The 22570-nt window shown below is 34.8% G+C and overlaps 1 protein-coding gene and 1 long non-coding RNA gene across 4 annotated transcripts in view; both read left to right on the plus strand.

The window, feature by feature from the left end:
• Positions 1–1097: 1097 nt before the first annotated feature.
• Positions 1098–22570, plus strand: part of dmtf1 (cyclin D binding myb-like transcription factor 1) — a 59606-nt gene continuing 38133 nt past the window's right edge. For 2 of the 3 annotated variants that reach the window (XM_028815027.2, XM_028815035.2), the window contains exons 1-6: positions 1098–1200; positions 8594–8709; positions 10326–10436; positions 15091–15185; positions 17248–17356; positions 22202–22278. In XM_028815027.2, the coding sequence (XP_028670860.1) occupies positions 8601–8709; positions 10326–10436; positions 15091–15185; positions 17248–17356; positions 22202–22278 (501 nt within the window). In that variant the 5' untranslated portion in view covers positions 1098–1200; positions 8594–8600. Of the gene's footprint in view, positions 1201–8593; positions 8710–10325; positions 10437–15090; positions 15186–15355; positions 15770–17247; positions 17357–22201; positions 22279–22570 lie in introns of those variants that run through there. The other variant, XM_051922485.1, reaches the window with a different exon arrangement.
• Positions 15760–16955, plus strand: LOC127526604 (uncharacterized). The gene is made up of 2 exons (XR_007934083.1): positions 15760–15929; positions 16766–16955. It is a non-coding gene; the product is annotated as an uncharacterized LOC127526604 (long non-coding RNA).

Here is a 22570-nt window from a genome sequence, read left to right on the forward strand (position 1 = left end):
CTTTTGGGAAATGTACCAGGGGAAGAAGCAGGTCTTGAATTCAAAAGTGTGAGCCCATGTGAAAGAGCTCCTGGGTTGAGGGCTACTTTTTTTATGGAAGGAATCAGTTTAACAATGTTTTAGCAAAAAATGCATGCATTTTGCATGTTTAAAGTATACATATGGATAACCTGGGGTAGATTATGCAACACCAGTAATGTGAGATTTCTTCATGGACCTTTTGAAACTGTTTGCTGTTGTCCTGCGTTGGTCACCGTCCACTTCCATTAACGTGTAAACTTTGTTGGTTCTGTTGTGCATGAAGACATGATCATTAAAAATTTTTCTCAGTCAACAAACCACATGGGGTAACATTTAAGAGTACTGTATTATAATTTTTGGCTGGAATATTCTTTTAACCTGCCCTTAGACCTCAACTACTTCCACCTCCTGGTCCTGTTTGCATGTTTTTTTTTCTGCTGTCTGCTCTGCTACACTGTACACATTCAGGATTTTGGATCCATTTCTTTTTACTGTTTTTCCCTCTTTCTTCTGGCCATTATTCCCCTCAATACGTCTATGACATGTGTCTTTATTACTTAAGAAGTGTTAAGTAGTTGTTTACAAAACTAAATGTTTTCCAAAAATGTCCAAATTTTGTCGACAGTACAGGGAGTCATCAGCTGCTGTATTCTAATCCAAATGAAAAATACTTAATTTGGAGTTCTTCCAACCTCTAGGTTTTCTTGTAATTTATACCATGTAGCAAAAGTTCTGGCTGTTCCCTAATAATCTGCAAAGTGCTTTTTGTTTCATTTCTTTTAATATATGAAAAAATATATAACTGTTTTGTTAGACGTACTGTATTATCTTATAACATTTCTCATAACTTTTCAATGCATCATTTCTAATCGTCTTTTTTCAGCTTAGCAATATTTATTTAGAAGATGTCAATGCGATCACATTTTTACCTGTTGCAACAATTCACATATACTGTAGACGTAAGTAAAACATACATAAACGCCAAATCAACTTGCCGAAGCTCAACAGCGGACACTCCTTTCTAGTCAAACTGAGCTCGCAGAGGGCGGAAGTGAACGAAAATCGAGTTTCGTTCACTTCCTGTCAGTGACGGTCGACGCTAAGGCGCTGTGTTCCTCCATCCTGGTATTTAGCTTCTCCATCCTGGTCTCTCCGAAGTGCCCGGACCCAAAACAGGAAGTAAGTAGCCAAATCCAGCCTAAATTTCTGCAAGTCCGATGGGGGAACTGTAGAGCATGATTTGCGTCGTGCAGGAGAAATAATTTATTGGACTGCATTTTTAAAATAACCTCCTGCGATGTTAATGCTTGCCACGTAAACAAAGACACTTAAGTGTTGTGCAGCGAACATGGCGTCCGTATAGTTTTATTAGGTTTGTTGTAACAAGTATATATTGCTGATTATGACTGCACTGCTAGCTGAGTTTTTCAACATCTGTCAAAGTAATATTTGTACTGTTATCAAAACTTCATTCTTAGTGGTTCCAATAAAAGGTTAATTTTCCCCACTGTTGTTATGCATTGTAAGTGATTACTGTGTGAAATTATTTGAGTTGCATAGCTTTTTAAAAAGTATCGCAGGGGGGTTTTTGTGCATGGCGTTTAATGTGTGAATCGCCTTTATTCGGATGAAAAACTGTTGTGATTAGTGCCAGTATACGTATTATGTATCCAATAATCAATAAAGTCACAGATTTTTTTAGTTTAAAATAGAGTTTTAAAATATTTTGACGGTATCAAACTGCAACCAGGCTTGCATGTGTGAACTGGAAACTTCTTTAATTAATTACTAATATTAACTGGTTATAAGAAGAAAAAGTTAAGAGCTAAACTGAATATTTGTAATGGAAAAAAAAGATTGTTTAGGGCAACGGATTCCCAAATTTAGTCCTGGTCAACCGTTGTGGATTCAGGCTTTTATTCCAACAAGTTTCACAAATCATTGTGTCACTCTTATTTGTCATTATTAAATAGCTAGATTTTATTTTCGCATTCTGCATTCCTAAAAGTGTTCTAGTATGATATTTGCATGTAAAAGAAATTCAGAAATGTTTTCTTTGTCGTAGTTTTAAGCACTTAACTTTCATTTACCATTATGTTTTCAATCACCTTGTTTCGGCGGCGTAACAGGCATAGGTGCAGATGACATGGTATACTGTATTAAAGGTGCTACTTCCATATCACAGTCTATTGTGTGCTAATAGTGGAAAAAAAGCGCTATATAAATGTAAAGATTATTATTGATTAGTAAATAGCTTAACTGTGTGGTCCTTAAGTTTAGTCCTGCGGACCACCTTAGCGGCAGAGGTTCATCCCAACCACCACCCACTTTAAAATGAATTCCTGCCTTTATTAGATAAGATAGGTTTCATCCTTTTTGTGTGTCAGTTCAGAAGTGGCAAAATGGGTTTGTGGCATTTTTAGAAGAATGAGCAAGCATTTGTGTGTGTGAGACAATTATTATTCTTTTTCTTGCTTTTTAAGATTCTGCTCTTTTTTCATGTTCTGGTTATTTAAGTCTTTTCTTATTAATTAGCTCACAAGTAAATTTTATACTGAAATTGTTGCTTCCCTTTAGCATTCAATGTCATTTGCCCCTATGTCTGCACTGCTCCTCAATAATTGTATGTGTCTGGATTCAATTAAGGCGAATTAAAAAGAATAGTGACAGGATTTAAAGATACGTCAAAAATGCAAATTTCCTAATTTTGTTTAAATGTAAGTAACCTAGCATATATTTCTAAATTCAAGATATGAAAAGAAAAAACTAATTAAACAATTAGATCATTTAGAAGCAAGACTGAACCATTTATTTGTAATACTAGTTGGAATGAAAACCAGTGGCTGCAATGATACCCCCATGACTGGTCTTAGGAACCCCTAGTTTAGAGTTAAATATTTTGGCATCTGTAGCTGAGTATATAGCCATTTCAGTTTCTATGAGAGGACAAACCCGGGCATTTTGGTACAAAATGTGAAACATTTCTTTCTGTGTTGGGTATAAAAGTTATTCTCATTGCATAGAATACCATATGCCCTATCCATGTCCTTGTTGCTCACTGGAACCTGTTTTCAGATATACAATTTACTGTGCTTTTCACATCTGTAATGCATTTTAGTACGTCTTTGGAATATGGGATGAAATTGGAGTACTGGGAGAAAATCCGTGTTTATTAATTCAAGTTTTACTTTCCCAAGTGTTATCTGTTGTGTTATATGAGATCAGAGTATCTTTGTTTAATTTTTCTTAGCAATTTTTTTCATTTTGAAAATTAAAATTTCAAATTGATGGTTGAATCTCATAGTATATAGTGTCTTTTTAGCACATTTCTTACAGCTACAAGGGCATTCAGATCCCCTGTTTGGGCTTGACACATTCTTTCTGCATCCAAGTGTTGTTTTCAAGATTCCCTTCTATATTATAAAGACACTAGCTGTGTTACCTGGCTACGAGAAATTTTCCAAATCAGTGGGCCTCAGTTATAGTGCCACTGGTTAGTTGGATGTATCAGAAGTACTATATATCCAATTAAGTACTTTTCTGTATACAATATTTGTATTTTCTGAGGGGTTAATGTTGTTAGTTCACTAGAGCAACTTGCTTCCGAACATGTTACATACAGTTCTTACTGGTGTCGGTGTGAAAGAGATTGCAGCAGAACTCAACATTAAAGCAGTATTTAGTTACGTTGGAAAGTTGATTCATTCAAAGTTAAAAAATGTAAAAAATCTCAACTCTCCCATTAGCATTACAGGCATAAAATCAGTAATCCCTCAGTATACAGTGGATTTGAATAAATGTCTGCTGACAAAAAAAAAGTTACTAATTACTTAGTTATTTGCTCAAAAGCACCATCCTACGCTGTTCTTATTGTGTTCTGAGAAACAGCATCTCCATGAGCTATATAAAAAAAAATTGTGCTTCATTGTGTTCAGTTGCAGCTAGGCTGCAGCATTTTTTTTCTTTTTGTTTCCTTTCTCCTGATCATTGATTGGTATTATGAACTTAATGACAATATGCAGGTGGACAAAAGTGTTGCACTGTTTTTAAAAAAAGAAAAAGTGTAATCAGGTTATTGCTTACTGTCAGATGTGCCATACCCTCAGTCTGCAGAAGCAATCAACGGCACTCTGCAGAATTTTTTCCAGTTCCTAAATGTGCTCATTTCATGAAGTCTGAAACATCCCCCATGCACTCTTCAAATGCTGTTCGTTGGTTTCTCAGGGAACATAAGTAGGTAAAACAGCACCAAGGCCATAAAGGTAAAGAAACACTGCTCTAAGATAAACATTAAAATTAAAGAGTCAATGAAATTGTTAACCCAAAGTGGTCATTGGGGGGGGTGGGGGGGGAGCTGCAGTTGCTACCTTTGGTAACATGGCACTTTAATCAATGCTGTTGTTTAAACTCCGTAAGCACTTACAAAATCATCTGGAGCAGTCTGAATCATCTGATGGGAATTATGGTTCCTACATCAGCATTTGCACAAGGTTGCAAATATGGGGGAGGGGTTGGGGGGGGTGGGGTTATATATATTAAATACCTTTCTTAGTAGATCAATTGTGCGAAATTTAATATGCTCACAGTTACATTGCTTGGCAAGCACTTGCTAATCACGTCTTCTTTGAGCTTCACCAAACTTAGCTCGTTTCACTTTGCTTCTGTCAACGGCCTTCATTTGCATAAACTGGCACCCCCAACCACTTTCTCCGTACAATCTCTGTCAGAGCAGTGGCAAAATGGGGGATAAGATGCATTAGACATGCACATTTGCTAGTGTCAATGTCAATCTGTCAAAGCATATTTGAGATTTTGGGGCATTTAATTTTTCTATTATGAGTTGGGGTTCTATCCCTAAATTTTGATATGTTAAAATGATCTTTGTTAATGGATATGTACTGCCCTTTTTAGCTAAATGTGAAAGTTTTGTTAATGAGTGATTGAGTGAGTCATGTTTGCATATACATACATACAGTATATGTATATACATATATGTGTGTGTGTGTGTATAAAATATAATACATATAAATAAATAAATAATTATAGGTTAAGAACAAAATAAGTCTATAATTAACATATAGTATTTGCGGTCTGTGTCACCATAAAGACTCAAAGAAAAATTAAATTAACCTTTGTTTCCCTTTTAGTATAGAAATAGTGATTAGCACATTAATATAAATGTTACAGTCTGATTTCTTTATATTTTGCATTTTTAAGAGAAAACTGAATTACAAAATCTAGGCTCTGGGTCCCTGTGACACTGAAATAGATTAAGTGGGTTTGAAAATGATACAGTTGTTGTGACGGCCATTTATTTAATCAGCATTAGAGTTTGAGAATTGCTTTTGCAGTAGATAAAATAAGTGACGTGTTGCATATGTAGATTTATTTATTTATTTATTTTTTACTTTGCACCAAACAAATTGCTGTCTCAGATATCACAGATTCAGAACCACTTAAACATGTTTCTGATATGTGACTGGTGTTTAAAACCATTTCCAGCCAATAAAAGCTTTTGCAATGTTTGAAGAAATGATACTGCGTTAAATACAGTTGAATGAGAAAAGTTTGAACTTTGCTATACCCTAAACCGCATATACATTTACTAATCGTTGTGGCTATACATGCACAATGTTGCTGCATCAGACTTCTTTCTTGTGTGTATATACTGTATGCAGTAAGGCATATTTCATGTGCTGGTGCTTTTAGCTCCCTCACTCTAGTATTTAAATAAAGGTCTTTTTCCTGGAATGGAGCTAAACAAGATTCAACCCAAAGCAACATTCTACGCTTCACATTTATACACATAAACAAATATTTTATCACTCTAATATAAAAGTGCATATTTTATAACATTGTCTTTCTTTGCTGAAGGAATACTCCAACAAAAATTATATTTTTTAGGTTACTTACTTTGCAGTGATGGCTGAGATTTTTTTAAAATCTCCTGTTTTCATGCAGAATTGAAATAAATAAGATAATGATATAATACAAGCCAATGGTTAAGCAATGCTGCAGAATGGCAAACAATTTGAAAAAGTCCATGGGATAATGGAAAAAAGGTATCACGTTAATTCTTTCACATAATCACATCTCATTGTCCAATTGTATGCTCAAAACGTGCGAAACACTTGCCTTTTTGAATTAAAGAGACATCTCTCCCCCTTATTCTTAGTCAAGAGTCCTGTCTTCAGTTTAAAAAGGTAATCCAAGGGTATCAATCTCCATTCTACATAAAATTATAATATTACATTTTTTTAGGCTTATCACTACAAACTACATGGGGTAATTAACATATAAAAATATTTCTGGATTGAGTACTTCTTTAAACTCTATTGTTTATTCAGTTTTTTTTTCTTTGGATACAGCTCAGTGGAAACACCTTTTCTCCCTTAAAAATGATGCAAACTGCATGGAAATAAACTGTAAGAGCACATTTTGGAGAAATAAACATATTTATAAAAATTGTCCAAATTGAAATGTAAGTTGTTTAAGGTAGTTCTTAACAAATGTTGTCTCCCAGCATGTACATATGGGAGGAAGTGAAGAAAAATGTCATTTTCATTAAGGATCGATTCCCAACCCCCCACCTTTTTATTCTGTCACACAATAAGGAAGAACCAGGAAATTTCAAGGATTGCAGAGCATGCTGTTGTATGATTTCTTTTTGAGTGCACAGTTTTATACAGTATCTTGCAAGAAGAAACATTTTAGTCTGAATCACAAGCATTTACACTTTTAACCTATCTATACTATTAATAACCTATTTAATATTTATATATATGACATGGGAAATTCCACCATTAATGACTCCAGTAATTTGCTGAGTTTAGTTAATTCATGCATACTAGCATGACTCAAATTTACTGGATCAATAGGTAGTCATACAGGAAAGACTTCTCTCAGGAAAGGAGGTGGGCATCATAAAACTAAACTACCAACAGTTTTTTTTTACTTTTATGATAAAATTAACTAACAAGAAACAATGCTGAAATGCTGCATTTTTTATATATATTTAATTATTTTGCAATCAGAGAGTTCTGTTCAAAAATTGAAAAACAAGAGGCTAATACAAAGCTGCATTACAGTATATAAGGATGACTGGTTCATGCATTGTTACTCTAGGAGCTTGCACTGTTCTATGAGTTGTATGCTATATGTTTCACTTCACACAATCTTGCTGTTACTTCATGCATTGCTGTATTAGGTACACTAATTTTTATCAGGGCCTTCCAAGGATACTTTTGGGAATGTCTGACCATGCAGAAACAAAAATTAAAATTCATTGATCTAAACTTTTTAAGTCCCCATCTACAGCCACTATAGAAACAACAAGTGACTATTTTGAGCAAACAAAATTGAACCCACTTAGTACAGCATTTGTAATTTATGCGAATAGGTAGTTAAGCCCAACATACGTAGTCCTTTTATGTTGATGATATTTTGAAAACACTACTTAAACTCCACATATCAGTGCTCTTAAATTCTTATTCTCAACTACACTACTTGGTAACTTCAGTGTGGCAAAAGTCCTTTCTAGATATGTCATCTCCATAGCCATAATTTATAAATATACCCTAAACAGCTTGCCATATAACCTAGGATTTTTTTAAAATCCTTTGATTGTTTCTTTGTACTATTTTTTTTTTTTTTTTTTTTTGTAACACCACATAATTTAGTATCATCTGCAAATTTAGCAAGTTTGGTCCTTTTGTTCCTTCATTTTCCTTTTTTTTTTAACCAAAGATATCTATCCATCGATCCAATCCTGAAACCTCTTAATTAAATTTAGGATCATGGTGCCTCATAGCTGATCCTTAGAGCTGTAAGCACAAGTCCATTCTGTTAGTTTAACTTGATATACTGTATGTTGTCACAGTAAATTCATACAGTACCTTCACTTTTGTGTATAGCCTTTCATTCTTGATTTCACATGGCAAAAGTCAACTTTTGTTACTGAAAGAGCTTCATGTACTACATAACAAGCCCAATTTAAAAGCCAAAGTGACCTAGTCATTTTACATATATGCAGTTTGAAAAATAGAAACACACAACACCTACAAGATTTCCTCGACTTCCTTCTTTTCTGACATCCAAGAGTAAGAACTTTTTAAATTAAAATGCAAATTATAAGGAAAAATGCAGGGCCAGAAAAACTCCAACTGATTGAATACAGTGTTTACAAATGTCTACAGCATCTGTCTGAACCACTGAATTGTTCCATGGTGTTTCAAAGAATTCATCCTCATTCCTTTGCCTAAGTCTACTAAGAACTTCAGCCTCAATAATTTTAGACAAGGGGCATTTTTATCTGTACCTATAAAAGCTTTCAGTCACCCGTCTTACTTTTATTTGTGTTTGTTTGTGCTTTGTATTTTTTTGGGATGAGGCTGGTATTTCAGAATATCCAATTAGTTCCAAGCTTGGGCGAATCGGATACTATGCAGAATTAGTATGGCACTTACCTGCACTGCTCAATTCTGATGTTAAAACCATTTATGTTAAACACTTCAAAAATGCAGTAAAGCAATCTACCTAAAATAATTGTATACATTTTCTTTTATATTGTAAGGTTGATTATGAACACAATTGAAGAGGATTCTGGCACTGTTACTTTGGAAGCTGTTAACTCTGTTACATTAACTCAGGACTCCGACGGAACCATTATTCTTCATTGTCCACAAGCTGGTAATAATCATCTCGTTTGAATCAACCATTTATTTGAGCTTATAGTTTTTATTAAATTGTATTATGTACATGTACAGTATAGCGTGTGAAATTGTGTACGTTACTGTAATCTGTTCTTGACATTTCTGAAACGTACAGTATAAATAGATTTTCATTAGATCTTTATTTAGAACTAATAACTGTAAATTTGACTACAGTGTTAGTAAAACTAACACTTCGAAGCTTCTTTTTAGCCAGGAAGACTTGATGAAGCTAGTACAATTTCATTATATATGAATTTCATATGTACAGTTTACTAGCTGACCCATTTGTCAAAATATGTGTGTATGTCCTAAATTCAAACATTTTAAAGGTAAATTTGTAAGTCTCTGTTCATCATGTGGTTAAACATTGTGCTTAACTGTAAATACTCTATACCTTAATATATATTTTGCTGTACCAGATTTTGTTGCCAGCTGATTACAATATTTTTATGTTTTTTTTCTAGATAAACAGTACATATTAACCTGAATACTATGTAGAGATGGCTAAATTGTATTGGTTACTCTTATAATCAAAATTTAAAAATTTTGCAGCAATCAGGGTTTTTTTTTTACGTAATTAACCATGGATAATGAATAAATCATTGTGTACTTCTAATTCTGAGGTTATGAATAAACAGTTTGCTCATGTATAAAATATTTGCATAAAGATATAAATTTTAGCTTAAGCAAAAATGTTTGAGGGATACATTTCTCAGTGTTTGATCAACTCCTGCTGGTTCTAGAAAGATAAAACTAGCATTCAGAAATTAAATGTACCATGCATATTTATGAAAATTGCCATGGGGGACAAAACATTGTCTGTTATTGAAACTTTCACACAGATCAGACCAAACAGTAGTTGTTAAAAGACCTTCCATTTGGGGCTATGGAAATGTTGACTTTCAAACTAATTCAGCTATTGAAAGTGTATGAAATATTATTTAATCTTGTGTATTTTCCAGTGTAACTTGCAAGATCAGGGTACATGATTACTTATTTATTTGCAAGTAGCAGGTTAAGTGGAATTCCTAGTGGAATTTAAAGTAATGGCTTTCATTTCTTCAGCTTGACTCATATGTGGTTGTTTAGTGTTTTTTCAATCTGATATAATCGTTTCTCATTATAGGACTTTAAAACCTGTTTCTCTTAAATTGTAAACTTCATACCCTACTCCACAGCATTAATTTGGCCCTGATAAAGCCCAAACAATTAGAATTCAGATATTGGCATAAATAAATAATGTATTCCAGACTAACACATAAAATAATAGAGCTTTCCCAATACTGGTTTATGAAAACATAACTTGTATGTGTTCAGGGGAATGATTCCACTAATACTGAAGTAGAATTCATTACACAATGCATCTAGGTTTCCATCTATATGTAAAATTTAACATTGTAACCCCAAAATCAATGAATCAAGTACAGTACATCTGATTGTACTCTGTATTGCTTTATAGATGATTGGTTTCATCTGTTAATTTGTAGTTTGTACATTTAGCAGCATGTTTTCTTTTTGTAAATGACTGTAGTATTATGTGAAGTTTCTAAAGTATTTATATTTGTTCTAATTAAATTATTGATTATTGTGCAGATGGCATAGATCAGGGATCAGATGAAAGTTTAGAGCCTTCACCTAAGAGATTGTGTTTATCAACTGAAGAGGATGGGTCTACGGCAAGGATTTCTGTCGTTACAGTGCCTAGTAAGAGTTTACATCCTTTGAAGTCTTTTCAAAAGTACTGTTCTTGATTCCTTATGCACATTTTGATTTAATGTATTTTATTATATTTAAAATTAATTTAAACTTTGAAATAAGTGGCTAATACAGTATATTACTAGATCTTCTGAGTAGTTCCAAAATAGGAAATAATCAACATCCAGTACCTTTAATTTCTATCGAGCAAAACACAATGCTTATTAACAGTAACACATGACAAGCACATGGAAATAAAAGCATCCAATATATGGAATATTAAGAAATATAACAGTGCCTTAGATTGTCTTACACAAGGACAACAGTTACGCACTGGAAATGTACTGCCTAAAGCACTTCAATTACAATAGGAACTTTGTTTATTTTGGTAAAGTGTTACAAAAAAGATTTCTCTCATAGTACTAGACCTTGATGAGCTTCAGCCACACTTTTTTTAATTATATATTTAGAATTCGTTATTTTTATCTATATTAATCCATGATGTATCATTATGGCAATGTATTGTTTATCCTATCTGCCTGTATATCTCTCTCTATCTCTTTGTGGAATAATTTATGTGTTTATATAGTACAGTATATCTTTGCTGCATAAGGTTTCCTTCTATGAATAATTTTGTATACCTAAACTTGCAATGAATGTTAAATAAACAAACACATCTTGTCAGTTAACTAACTGGTACATGCTGTGCAATCATGCCATGTGGGCTGTTTTGCTTTTTGAAGAAAACCAGAATCCTTTAAAAGGCACAATACATATTATAAATTGAACTCAACTGGTTTTACAATGTAATATGTATTCTGTTTTAGCACAGTTTGGGGAATGTCCCATAAGGTACTGTGCATGCTTCTGTTTTTGTTGGATTCTGGTGCTTTAAAGGGAGACTTCACACTAATTACAGGTCAGACTAATTACAGTACAGACTCTTAGCAATTCAGTATGATTACACTATTTAAATAAGTATTTGCATTTTTGATTATTTACTAGATATATGACAGAAAACAAATGAATAAATTGAATTAGGGCTTGGTGAGTTACTGAATATTTACCAATGTAGACATTAAGCTTTCTTCACTGACCTAATTTTGCTCATGTTTCCATGTTCTGTGAAAGCTTTCAACACTGTGTGCTTTCATGACCTGACCCCTTAAAAAGCTACAGCAGCTAGTCATGATTTCCAGCCTTTGTTCCTCAAGGAACATTCTGCTTATGTGGATCTTGAATCAAGTGTGAGTGAGACCAGTGTGACCAAATGTAACAGAAACACATTATTTTGACTCTTGAAACACAGCCATGTAAAATTGTTAAGCACATGATATTAAATGTTAAAACATTGGTATCAGTTTTTGAAAACTTGACATCAGATTTAAAAAAACTTGATGTCAAATTCCAAATTTCAATTTCAAAATTAAAAACATGGATAATGAACTCTACATATCTGCTGTACTTTTCATTGCTACTTGATATGATTTTTTTAAGTGATGGCATCTGATGTCAATATCAAACTTTAAAACACTATCAAACTTCTAAATACTGATAAGAAGTTTTAAAATGATGTTATTCATTTATGTGTGCATGTAGAAACAAAATTTGCTGCTATATTATTCACAAACTCAAACATTAAAATATCACATTTGTCTTTGTTATTTTGAGCTTGCTATAACATTTACAGTGAAACATTTTAGATACAATTAAATAGTATGTTCTTCATTTTAAGATGAAATAAGAAGTAAATTATAATCCTTGTAATGAATACACATGTTTAGTACCCTTTTTGAAATGGTGGTGGGCACCCTTAGCCCAGAGAAGGCACTCTGAGTCTCCAGATAGGCAGCAGAATCAAACGTTATTGTGCAATACACATATAGACTCGATTCAGGTGAATTGAGCACCCAGCAATGGGACCATCTTATTTTTATTACAGTTCTTATGAAGAGTTTACCTCACTTAGTTCATTTGTCACCCTGGTCCTGCCTCTAATTAGCTACACTTATATTTCCCAGCCTAATGAGTATAGCACTCTGTTCTATCCATCATGCACACTTGATAGGCCCTCTCCCCATCTTGTACCCATCCAGTACCTGCCACCATTATTTCCAGTCCTTGGCTCACGTTCACTTCATATAAGGGGGTTGTTGCTTGCCAACCCCTCTCTGCATACCTGAGCTTGACATATGAAATATTGGTGGCTTCTAGCTTGCTAACAAAAAAAAATATATACAGGCACAGGCCTTTTTGTGATTTAACCCCTACTATACTAACATACACTAAGGTATAATGCTTATTTTCATATATGCTCTTGATTCTCTTTGAATATATGCAAATTATCAACTTTAAGAATATACTTTTCTATACCCTAAGATCAGTATGGCGGGGAATTTCGCGTTTAACCTATAAAAGAATAGTTCAAGTGATTGTCCCTCTTGAAAACTTCAAATATTAATTAATTATTTCAAAGTTAAAAATACTGAAATCAAATTTCTAATTGTTTATATCAAAATTTAAAATGTTGGTTTAAAAAATTGAAAAATCTGGCCTCAATGTACAAAAAGCTATTATCAAATTTGACAGTGATTTACAGAATTTAGAATTTTGAACTCCAAAAAGTTTGAGTAAATAGTGGAATGCTAAGCCTGCAAAAAAAAAAAAAAAGAGAGATAGAGAGGGAATGGCGACTAAGGTGAACTCATCCTAAAGTGGTTCCTCAAAAGAGCTATCTGTAACACTCAGTATGCAAAATACAGTATATGCCAGTGTATACCACATAATGAAGGACAAGGTCCCCAAAACTACAGTGGAACACAGTGGTTTCAAAAGACTCATTTAAACCCTGTACAGAAGAGGCATTGCGCCACCGCACTAAAAAAGAACACCATTAAGGATTTAATTTATTTATGTGTTTAGAGTATTAATTTTGAAAGATCAAAAGGAGTGTGAAATCAATCCATCCATCCATCCATTTTCCAACCCACTGAATCCGAACACAGGGTCATGGGGGTCTGCTGGAGCCAATCCCAGCCCACAAGGCAGGAACCAATCCCGGGCAGGGTGCCAACCCACCACAGGACACACACAAACACACCCACACACCAAGCACACACTAGGGCCAATTTAGAATCGCCAATCCACCTAACCTGCATGTCTTTGGACTGTGGGAGGAAACCGGAGCGCCCGGAGGAAACCCACGCAGACACGGGGAGAACATGCAAACTCCACGCAGGGAGGACCCGGGAAGCGAACCCGGGTCCCCCAGGTCTCCCAACTGCGAGGCAGCAGCGCTAACCCACTGCGCCACCGTGCCGCCCTGTAAGCAAATCAGGTAATTTTAACTTATAAAATAATTGAAGACATTTTGACATCTAAGGTAGTTCATATTAAAACTATGTAAAATGTATGATATTTAGTTTATACATTTTCAAAATAAATATTCAGATTTCTATGTTTTTAATAAATGTACAGTATACCGACATGTTCAAAGTAATATACAAAGTTCATGTTTCTGAAAATGTATTGTTTGTGTTTCTATTAATCATGTTCTTAAATTATTTGCAAGACATCAAACGGCAGTGCATATTCAGTCATACAGTATCATATATGATGGATATAAAGGTCTACACACCCTTAATACAATTACATATTTTTATGTAAAGGGTGGGATCAAGAAAAAATGTGTTGGATGTTGTAATAGCTATTTTTAGTGAATAATTTTTAGGAATATAATTAACAAAAAACTGTGTTAAGTGTACAGGATTTAATACTTGGTGAAATCATGTAGCATTCTCTGTTAACTTTGAGATGCATGGTGAAGTACAAAGAAATAAATGCTATGAGGAGAATACAAAAGAAAAGTAAAATAATAGTATGTACAATTAGATGGATAATAATATGTGATTAATTGCAAAACACTGATGTTGCCTTGTAAACAGATCTAGGAAAAATTTCAGGGAGTATAAAGCTATAGAGCTAAATATGTATTTAAAATCAGTTGCCTATTAATACCTTGGAATTGTGAGAAAACCACTGTAAGTAGATCTCTTGTGTCTGGCAGCTTGATACAAATTTAAAATAATAATAATAATAATGGATTCTTTGGCCTAAAATGAGCAGTTTTGTAAATTGATAATAAGATTCTGACAATAATTCAGTTCATGACTCCTTGCAGACATACAGTAGTCAAGCCTGTTGAGCAATAATGTCATCATATTAATAAAAAAAAAAATTGCTAAAATTTTCCAAGCAAAAAGTCTTACAAGTCCTATATATGGCAATTCAGGACATTTAATGTATTATGTATTCTGGCCTCTCTTTTGAACCTTAATAAATTTGTGTGTTTATATCTTCACTCTTGGGAGGCTTCTTTCCTGGCACCAAGAATGTTCGTGTTTGCCTATTACACAATCCAATTTCCCAGACAGTTAGTACATTTGCTTCATTTCTTATTAAAAGCTGCAGTGCAGGGGCCACTTCATGCTAAATATTTTTCTTCTCGATGTTTTCTAATATTTTTTATAACCTTTGAAAATGTTTCAGATTAATTTTATGTACTGTGATCATTTAAAATGAAAAGATATTTTGTACATATAAAATTTTGCTGACCAGTATTGAAAAAATAAAATGGACTTTTTTTCCTTTGAAAATACTTTAGTTTCAGAAAATGATGATAGTTTTGAGGTGACTATGACTGCGACTACTGAGATGACCGAAAATGAACTAAGTGAAGGTAGTGTGGCACAGATACAGGTACAAAAGAAGTTTGTCTTTTATGTTTGTATTCATTGATATTAAACTTTTTGGACCAGTTAATACTTTAACTTTAAAATTGGCTTAATTTGAGTTTTTGATTTGGTAAAAAATGTAAATGTTGACTAGTTGATTATTTTTATTACTAAGTTGTGTAAATGATATATTTAATATTTATAGTTTGTTTTGAATATATCAGTCTGCCATCCATTTTCTTAATTTTCTAAAAATGCTGATTGAAGATTGCTAGGAGAGGGAAATTACTTACAGTGAACGTATCTTTATTGTTAAACTAAAGTCATTTACTTACAAACTAACTTTTTACTTTTAAAGAGCAACTTAGATTTATTTTTACATAACCTTAGAGTCAAAGACTGAGTCAGCAACTCATCATCACCTGGGTAAATATAACTTTTCTGGTGGCAGGCTATCCCTAGCATATGTTCCCTTCACTCAAAGCACTTCTTGAATTCTTCTTCTTAACTGTTAAAAGATTAAAAAGCTGTGATCTTGTGACTGCTTGATTGCAACAGAAAAATCAGGGGACTTCACTTTCACAGCCTGTACCCAAAAATAAAGATCAGGTATGCTTTTTCCCCCAGCACTCCATGTGAAGTTTCTGATCTCCTTGAGCTACATTACAGTGTGTGATTGGTGTAGCACCCCTTAAAACTCAGCAGTTGTTACCCTTCCTACAGCATTCCTTTATTTTTAATATTTCTGAGTTGATAGTTTATTGTTGTAGTATTTTTTATGCATACAGTAATCCCTCACTTATCGCGGGAGATAGGTTCCAAGGCCGACTGCGATAACTGAATTTCCGCGAAGTAGGGACACTATATTTATTTAATTATTTAACGTGTATTTGGACGTTTTTAAACCCTCCCTGTATTGTTTACAACCCACCATTTACTCTATTAAAAACAGGAACAACTGCTAAGCAATATGAAATCGGTAGATAAGTTTACACTTACTGTATAGCGAAGTACACGTAGCAGCTTTTAGGCGGTCATGACGTCGTCGACCTTGTTGCAAAGATTCCTAAAGCAGATTCCATCCAGACTACTGCCTTATCACGTCCACTTGCAACTCGTTTTGCACCCTGGTTAAAGGACACTGCGGCTGTAGATCTTATATGCTTTTCCTCCTTTTTAAATAAAGAGAATCGATGTCCTGCAGCGGTGTAGCTGCTCCCTTCCTTCAACATATCCAAAACGTTTACCTTTTCTGCAATCATTTGCATCTTCTGTTGGTGCTTGGACACGGCCCCTGAAGCATTAGCACGTTAATGATGAATGAGTGAGATGAGACTTCCTGGTTAATGCAACACTCGTCGCTGAGCCAATCAGCAGCACACAGGAACTTAACTGCGTGCTTTGATTGGGTAGCTTCTCAGCAATCCGCCAATAGCATCTCTTGTGTGAAATCAACTGGGCAAACCAAGTGAGGAAGCAAGTAAACAGACCCCATTGTCCGCAGAAACCCGGCGAAGCAGCGAAAAATCCGCGTTATGTATTTAGAGATGCTTACATATAAAATCCGCGAAGTCGTGAATCCGCGAAAAGTGAACCGCGAAGTAGCGAGGGATTACTGTATTTATATATTTTATCCACTTTAACACTGATACTGCAGGACAGTCTCCAGGACCAGAAAAATGAACTATACAGACTGTTGCATCATATTGGTACACATTATTAGTGCACCATGGCTGATGTTTTCCTCCATCATACTGACAGTGACAACAACAAGTAAAGAAAAAAAAAAGAAAAATGACACCGTGACTGATGCCCCTTTCATATCTGGTTCCCATCTTGCACTAATGCTGCCAGTATATGTTATGGCTTCGATGACCATGATGATGATGCATGGATAATTATGACACCAAGATGCAAATATTTAAAGTTTATTTTTAGATTAAATGTAGGAAACTCATAAGTGCTTATGATGATAATTGTGTTTATAATTAAAGACCCATTTTGATACAGCATAAATTTTTCCACTGCTATTTTTGCCTCTCTATACAAATCACAACCAATCGCTTTGTGTTACTTTTTTTTTTAAGATACTGCAAAGTGATGGATCAGTACCTTCTCAAAACAGAGATGATGTGTCTCCAGTAAGTCAAGCTTGGTTCACTACCAAAGAAGATAAAGACACTCTAGCAAGCAAAGGTATTACCAAATTCATTTTAAATTATTGTTCATTCCTCCATCATTTTAATAGATTAATAAAGGGTTAACTTCAGGGTTAAAGGAAGTGGCACCTATTTGGTGTCTATTTGGCCAGTGTTGAGATGCTAGGAACATGAAAGAAACCAGTGTAATTCATTTTATTTTGCTTTCTTAGTGTTATACATTATTTTTTAAAAATATCTTTGGTTATTACGGTGACATCATCATATTACTATTTTGTATGTTATGTTGTTATGGATGCCACCATTTTTGGAGGCTATTTTTGTGGGTGCCATCATCTTGTTAATTATATTGTTTGTTGCCAGTCACATGCTCCTTGAATTTCTCTGTAGGTGACTTCATATTTCCAATACAAAAAATATCTAAACATTGGGAAAATTTTCAACATTTTAAAAATGTTTAGGAGATAATCACATGAGAAAAATATCTATAGCACATAAAAAAAACAAAAATGATTCTGGTTTGTCTAGTTTTGTTTTTCAACAATGATTCTGGTTAGCATTTTGGTTTTGACAGAAAGATTATTGGGACTTTGTGTACCAATATTATCGACAAATTTGACAATTGGGTATCTTTTCTCTTTAAGGAAATTAAAGAAAACTAGCCAACGCTTGCCGTAGCATACGGCGGTGTAAGAATAGAAATGGAAACCGGTGAGAGAGGAATTTAGAAATCAAGAAGAAATAAATACTTCTTCTTTAAAGACGTAGTGTTCTTGTAGAATTTCCGGCCAAGAAGGATTACATGTGAAAGTGATAAATAAATCAGGCTTTCCGAATTTACGTACTATGGCCATGGCATCCTGATATTTTTGTTGCATGTATCTTGGACTTCCTGGAAATGTGGACGGTAATATGATCATTTTGCCTACACGTACGTTGTTATTTTCAGCGTTTGCTTGCAGTGCGTCTGATAGTCCTTTGTATTGTTTCGCACGCAGATCTTGTTGATGTAATCTGAGATAGTTGAGACGCGCGCCCTCTGTTTTAACATACATATCTACGACGTACTGTTGGAATAGTTTGCTGCTGGAGTGCAAAATATTAAATGTATTCCTCATTGCTAATCTGTATGCGTAAAATTGGCATTGAGTAAGCCTTATTTGCTTGACAGTTCTTTTATCGGGAACATGTTGTAAATCTTTGTGCCAGCCAATGTCTCCATAAGGGAATAAAAGTGGGTAAACCATAGGCTCGCAATTCATATTGAGCGTGGAAATCTGTGTACAGGAGTTGCCTATGAGAGAGATGCAAATGTCCCTTTCAGCAGGCGGTTCGCCATCTTCTCCGACGAAAATCGCTGCAACATCGGTGTGACATGTCAGGGCATTGTATCATCGTAAACCCTGCCTAGGGTTTTCCTTGAAAACCATTCGTACAGATGCTGTTGGATTGAACTGAGCGATTTCATGCATGTGCTTGTATGATTTAGCGAAGGGGTTGATGGTTCTAAGCATGGAATCTTGTTGGAGAAGTAAATTTTCGCTGCATGCAGAGTTTGCTTTATTTTGTAAGCGTACTTCAGTAGCTTGCGCTGTGTCAGAAACATACAACTGTCCATATCCTGGAGAGGTAGAAGTGTTAGCATATAGTGGAGAGATTTGGTGATACATTTGCCCATGTATTTTAAAACGGTATGGTCCGTGGCCAGGAGGTTGAGTTATCTGTGCACCCATGGAAGCAAATGCTAGAGAAGAGTTGTATTCTCGAATGTGTTCACTATAATTTTTAGCTTCTGATGTTTGCTGTGTAAGAAGCTGTTGTAAAGATACAGGTGGCTCCTGCAAAGGTGGTAAAGCTACTTTACCGTTGTGGCAGCATCGAGTACTTGTTGGATGTATTACACTCAGCAGGCCAGTATAGTGCATGACAGTGTTTGCACTGCTGGCCTGGAGTCCCAATGTTGTACTCTTGGACGGGAAGACAGGAATTAGGTGAAGAAGTACCTGTGGTAACGGGAAGAGGATTGTGTGTATGTCTGCTGAGACTGTGTTGGTTTGGAAATGTTGCTTTGCAGATGTCGCATTGCAAGAGTTGTGAATGAGTTTTGTTGTGTTTAGTCAGACAATCCTGTGTAGTGAACTTCTTATTGCATTTCTGGCACTCATATAGTTGTTGGGAAGAATACCTTTTCTTGTGTTTAGCAAGTGAGGTTCGCGTTTGAAAAGTTTTGTTGCAGGAATCGCACTGGAAGAATGTGTTTCTGGAGTGGGAGTCAGGTAATTTTTCAGCGGAGTGAATTTTTGTGCGTTTGTGAAGGTAGTTCTGCGTTGTGAAACGTTTTTTGCAAGTGTGAGACTGAAACAATTTGTCATTGCTGTGAATTTTCTTGTGTTTGGCAAGGCTGGGTTTTGTTTTGAAAGGTTTACTACAAATGTCGCAGAGGAAGGTTGTAGCAGTAGACGAAACTGTAGTGTTTTGTGGAAGAGAAGAATGACTGAGGACTGATGTGTTGGTGTTATCAGACATTATATGCTGCTGTGGAGACATGATCGGAATCGGTAGGAGGGCTTCATAGTGGCCATTTTCCAGTTCTCCTGTGTACAGAAGATAAATGAAGAGAGTATTTCCAGAATTGTAAATGCAAGGCGGCATGTTGGGGTCGTGTTTGAAGTAAATGACAATAGTAGCATGGAGAATCTCGGAAAGAGCTTGAATCTCAGTTACACCACCATAAACTCCAGATGTTGCCATGTATTGCTAGTACTCCTGACTAGTTGTGATAACTCGACTTGCGTTGGAAAGAACAATAGGAAGAATGTCTCCAAATCTGTCCCAATGTGATGCAACAAAATCTACTGCCCTATGTCGTAGTGAGAGTGCATTGCCTTCGTCAACCGTTTGTGTCAAGAAATAACCCACTGATAGGAACAGGCAGTTGCCGGATCCCGGAATAGAGATGACGTTGTACAAAAACCCATCGACAGAGAAGATACTGTCGTTCATTTTATAACAAAGGCTTAGGAAACAACCATCACAGTATAACGAAAATAGCAAGGTGTATGGGAGGCCGCAGGCAGCGTAAGGAAGGGTTTGGAAGAGAACAAATAGGAATCGAGAAATGCCATGTCGGCTGCGTATGGGCGGGACCGGTTTTGAAGAGGAGCCGCAGGCAGCGTGGGAAAGGGTTTGGAAGAAGACGAAAAGGAATCGAGAAATGCCGTGTCGGCTGCGTGTGGGCAAGACCGGTTTTGAAGTGGAAGCAGGACGAACCAGAAGAGTAATATATATGAGATATCTGATGCTTACTTTTAATGAAAAGAAATTGGTGTTTAATTGGATTTTTCCAAGAGCATATTTTGGGAACAAGAATCTTCTTTTTAATTGATCATATATGTGCAGACCCAACACCGATTACACCTTGAACATAGAATGATCCACACTGCATCAGAGTGAAAAGTCCTTTCTGTGTGGAGTTCACACTGTCTTCGTTTATTCATGTTTTTTCCTGCTTCTAAAAGTGTGCATGTTACATTAACTGACAGCTTTAAATTGATCATGCATGAGTGTATGTCGCTGTGCCATGCAATATACTGATGTTCCTCCTAAGGATAGTTCCTGGCCTATGCCCAGTGCTGTCACAATAGACTGCAGTTCACTGTGACCTTATTATTTGAGAAATCACCTTCAGAAAATGGATTGATCACTAGACATTGTTTTTGTTTAGACTGGTAATCTTGTATGTTTTCTTTTAGTTTTGTAAAATTTTTGTGTCAGTGCTTTTTATTATTTACTTCACATCGTTGTATTCCAAAAGCTCATTTAAGATTAGTCCAGCAATATGGTTCATTTCATATGATGTTTAGGGTTTTATTGTATGTTAAATCATTAATTTACTTATTTTTGCCATGCATGTTTTTCCAGTTAATGTGTAAGGAAGATGCCATGGTGACGCATATAAAAAAGTAATCAGTTTTTAATACTTAAAATAACAAAATGTTATCACTCTGGACACATTTTTAGCCGACATAACATTTGGAGTGATGATGAATCTTGCATCAAGATTTTAGTCATCTTATTCTAGGAGGGAGTACAGTTGTGGAAATTTGATTAATATTAATCTCTTCAGGCATACTGTATATTTTTGCTTTTTGTCTACTGTATTGTCATGAGTTCTTAAGGTAGTTGTATAGTGTCAAGTAGGTTTTAGAAATGTACCCAATAATGATTACATTGAAGAAGTCAAGTTTTGACTTGCAACTTCTTTTTAATAGCCATTGTCCAGGAGTGAATTAAATTATATCTATATGTGAATGGGCACATTATTTTTATTGTATAAATCTGACATACTGTATTTCTATATGAAATAAAACAAAATTGCTTCCATGCAAATAGTTTAGTCTTTAGTGTTCCTTACCAGTGTAAAGTCATTTATTGACAAATCCATTGTGATGTATAAATCTGAAAACCAGTACACCTTCACTTAATCATGAAACTTACAGCATCTGCAGGTTCATTACAATCATAATCTGCCACCAGAGAAATAGTTTAAAGGGATGTCTGATTATGTATAAAAGACAAGCAGGTATTGTCATCAGGAGCAAAAAAAAAATTCTCCTAATTAGAAATAGTAGAATGTGATAGATAAGATACAAGCTTAACTAAATATAACGAACATGTCTTCCTAATAAAAGAGGAAAATTGCATATAGCTTATTAGTAACAATGTAAACACTGAGCAAGGCATGAATTTCCTAATGGATTACCAGAACTAGGTTTATTTCAAGAACCTCATGATGATTGTGATTGAAGTAATATGTTTGGTTTGGAATATGAAAAATTGTACTAATTCTAGACAATTGTTTTTTTATTTCCTCTCCTTTTAGGTCATAAGTGGAAGCAAGGAATGTGGTCTAAAGAAGAAATAGATATCCTTATGAGCAATATTGATCGTTATTTAAAAGTATGTGTTAAAGTCTTTACATTTAATAAAATGTTTTTAAAAGTGTCATTTATACACCTTACATTGAGAAAGAATCTATGTACCCAAAAAATATAATGTTTAGACATGTGTGGACTAGGGTTGTGCAATATGTACCAAAAAACCAAATTCTTAAACGGCACTGTACCAGCATTTAGATATTTTCGGTACCAAAATTAAACATCAGTTTTCTACTTTGACTGCCATCCCACACACCCCTTTGACGCATGGTATAGCTGACAATGAAATGTGTGCTAGCTTTGATAGAATTGAT

Source organism: Erpetoichthys calabaricus, chromosome 1 (assembly GCF_900747795.2).
Source record: "Erpetoichthys calabaricus chromosome 1, fErpCal1.3, whole genome shotgun sequence".
NCBI lineage: Eukaryota > Metazoa > Chordata > Cladistia > Polypteriformes > Polypteridae > Erpetoichthys > Erpetoichthys calabaricus.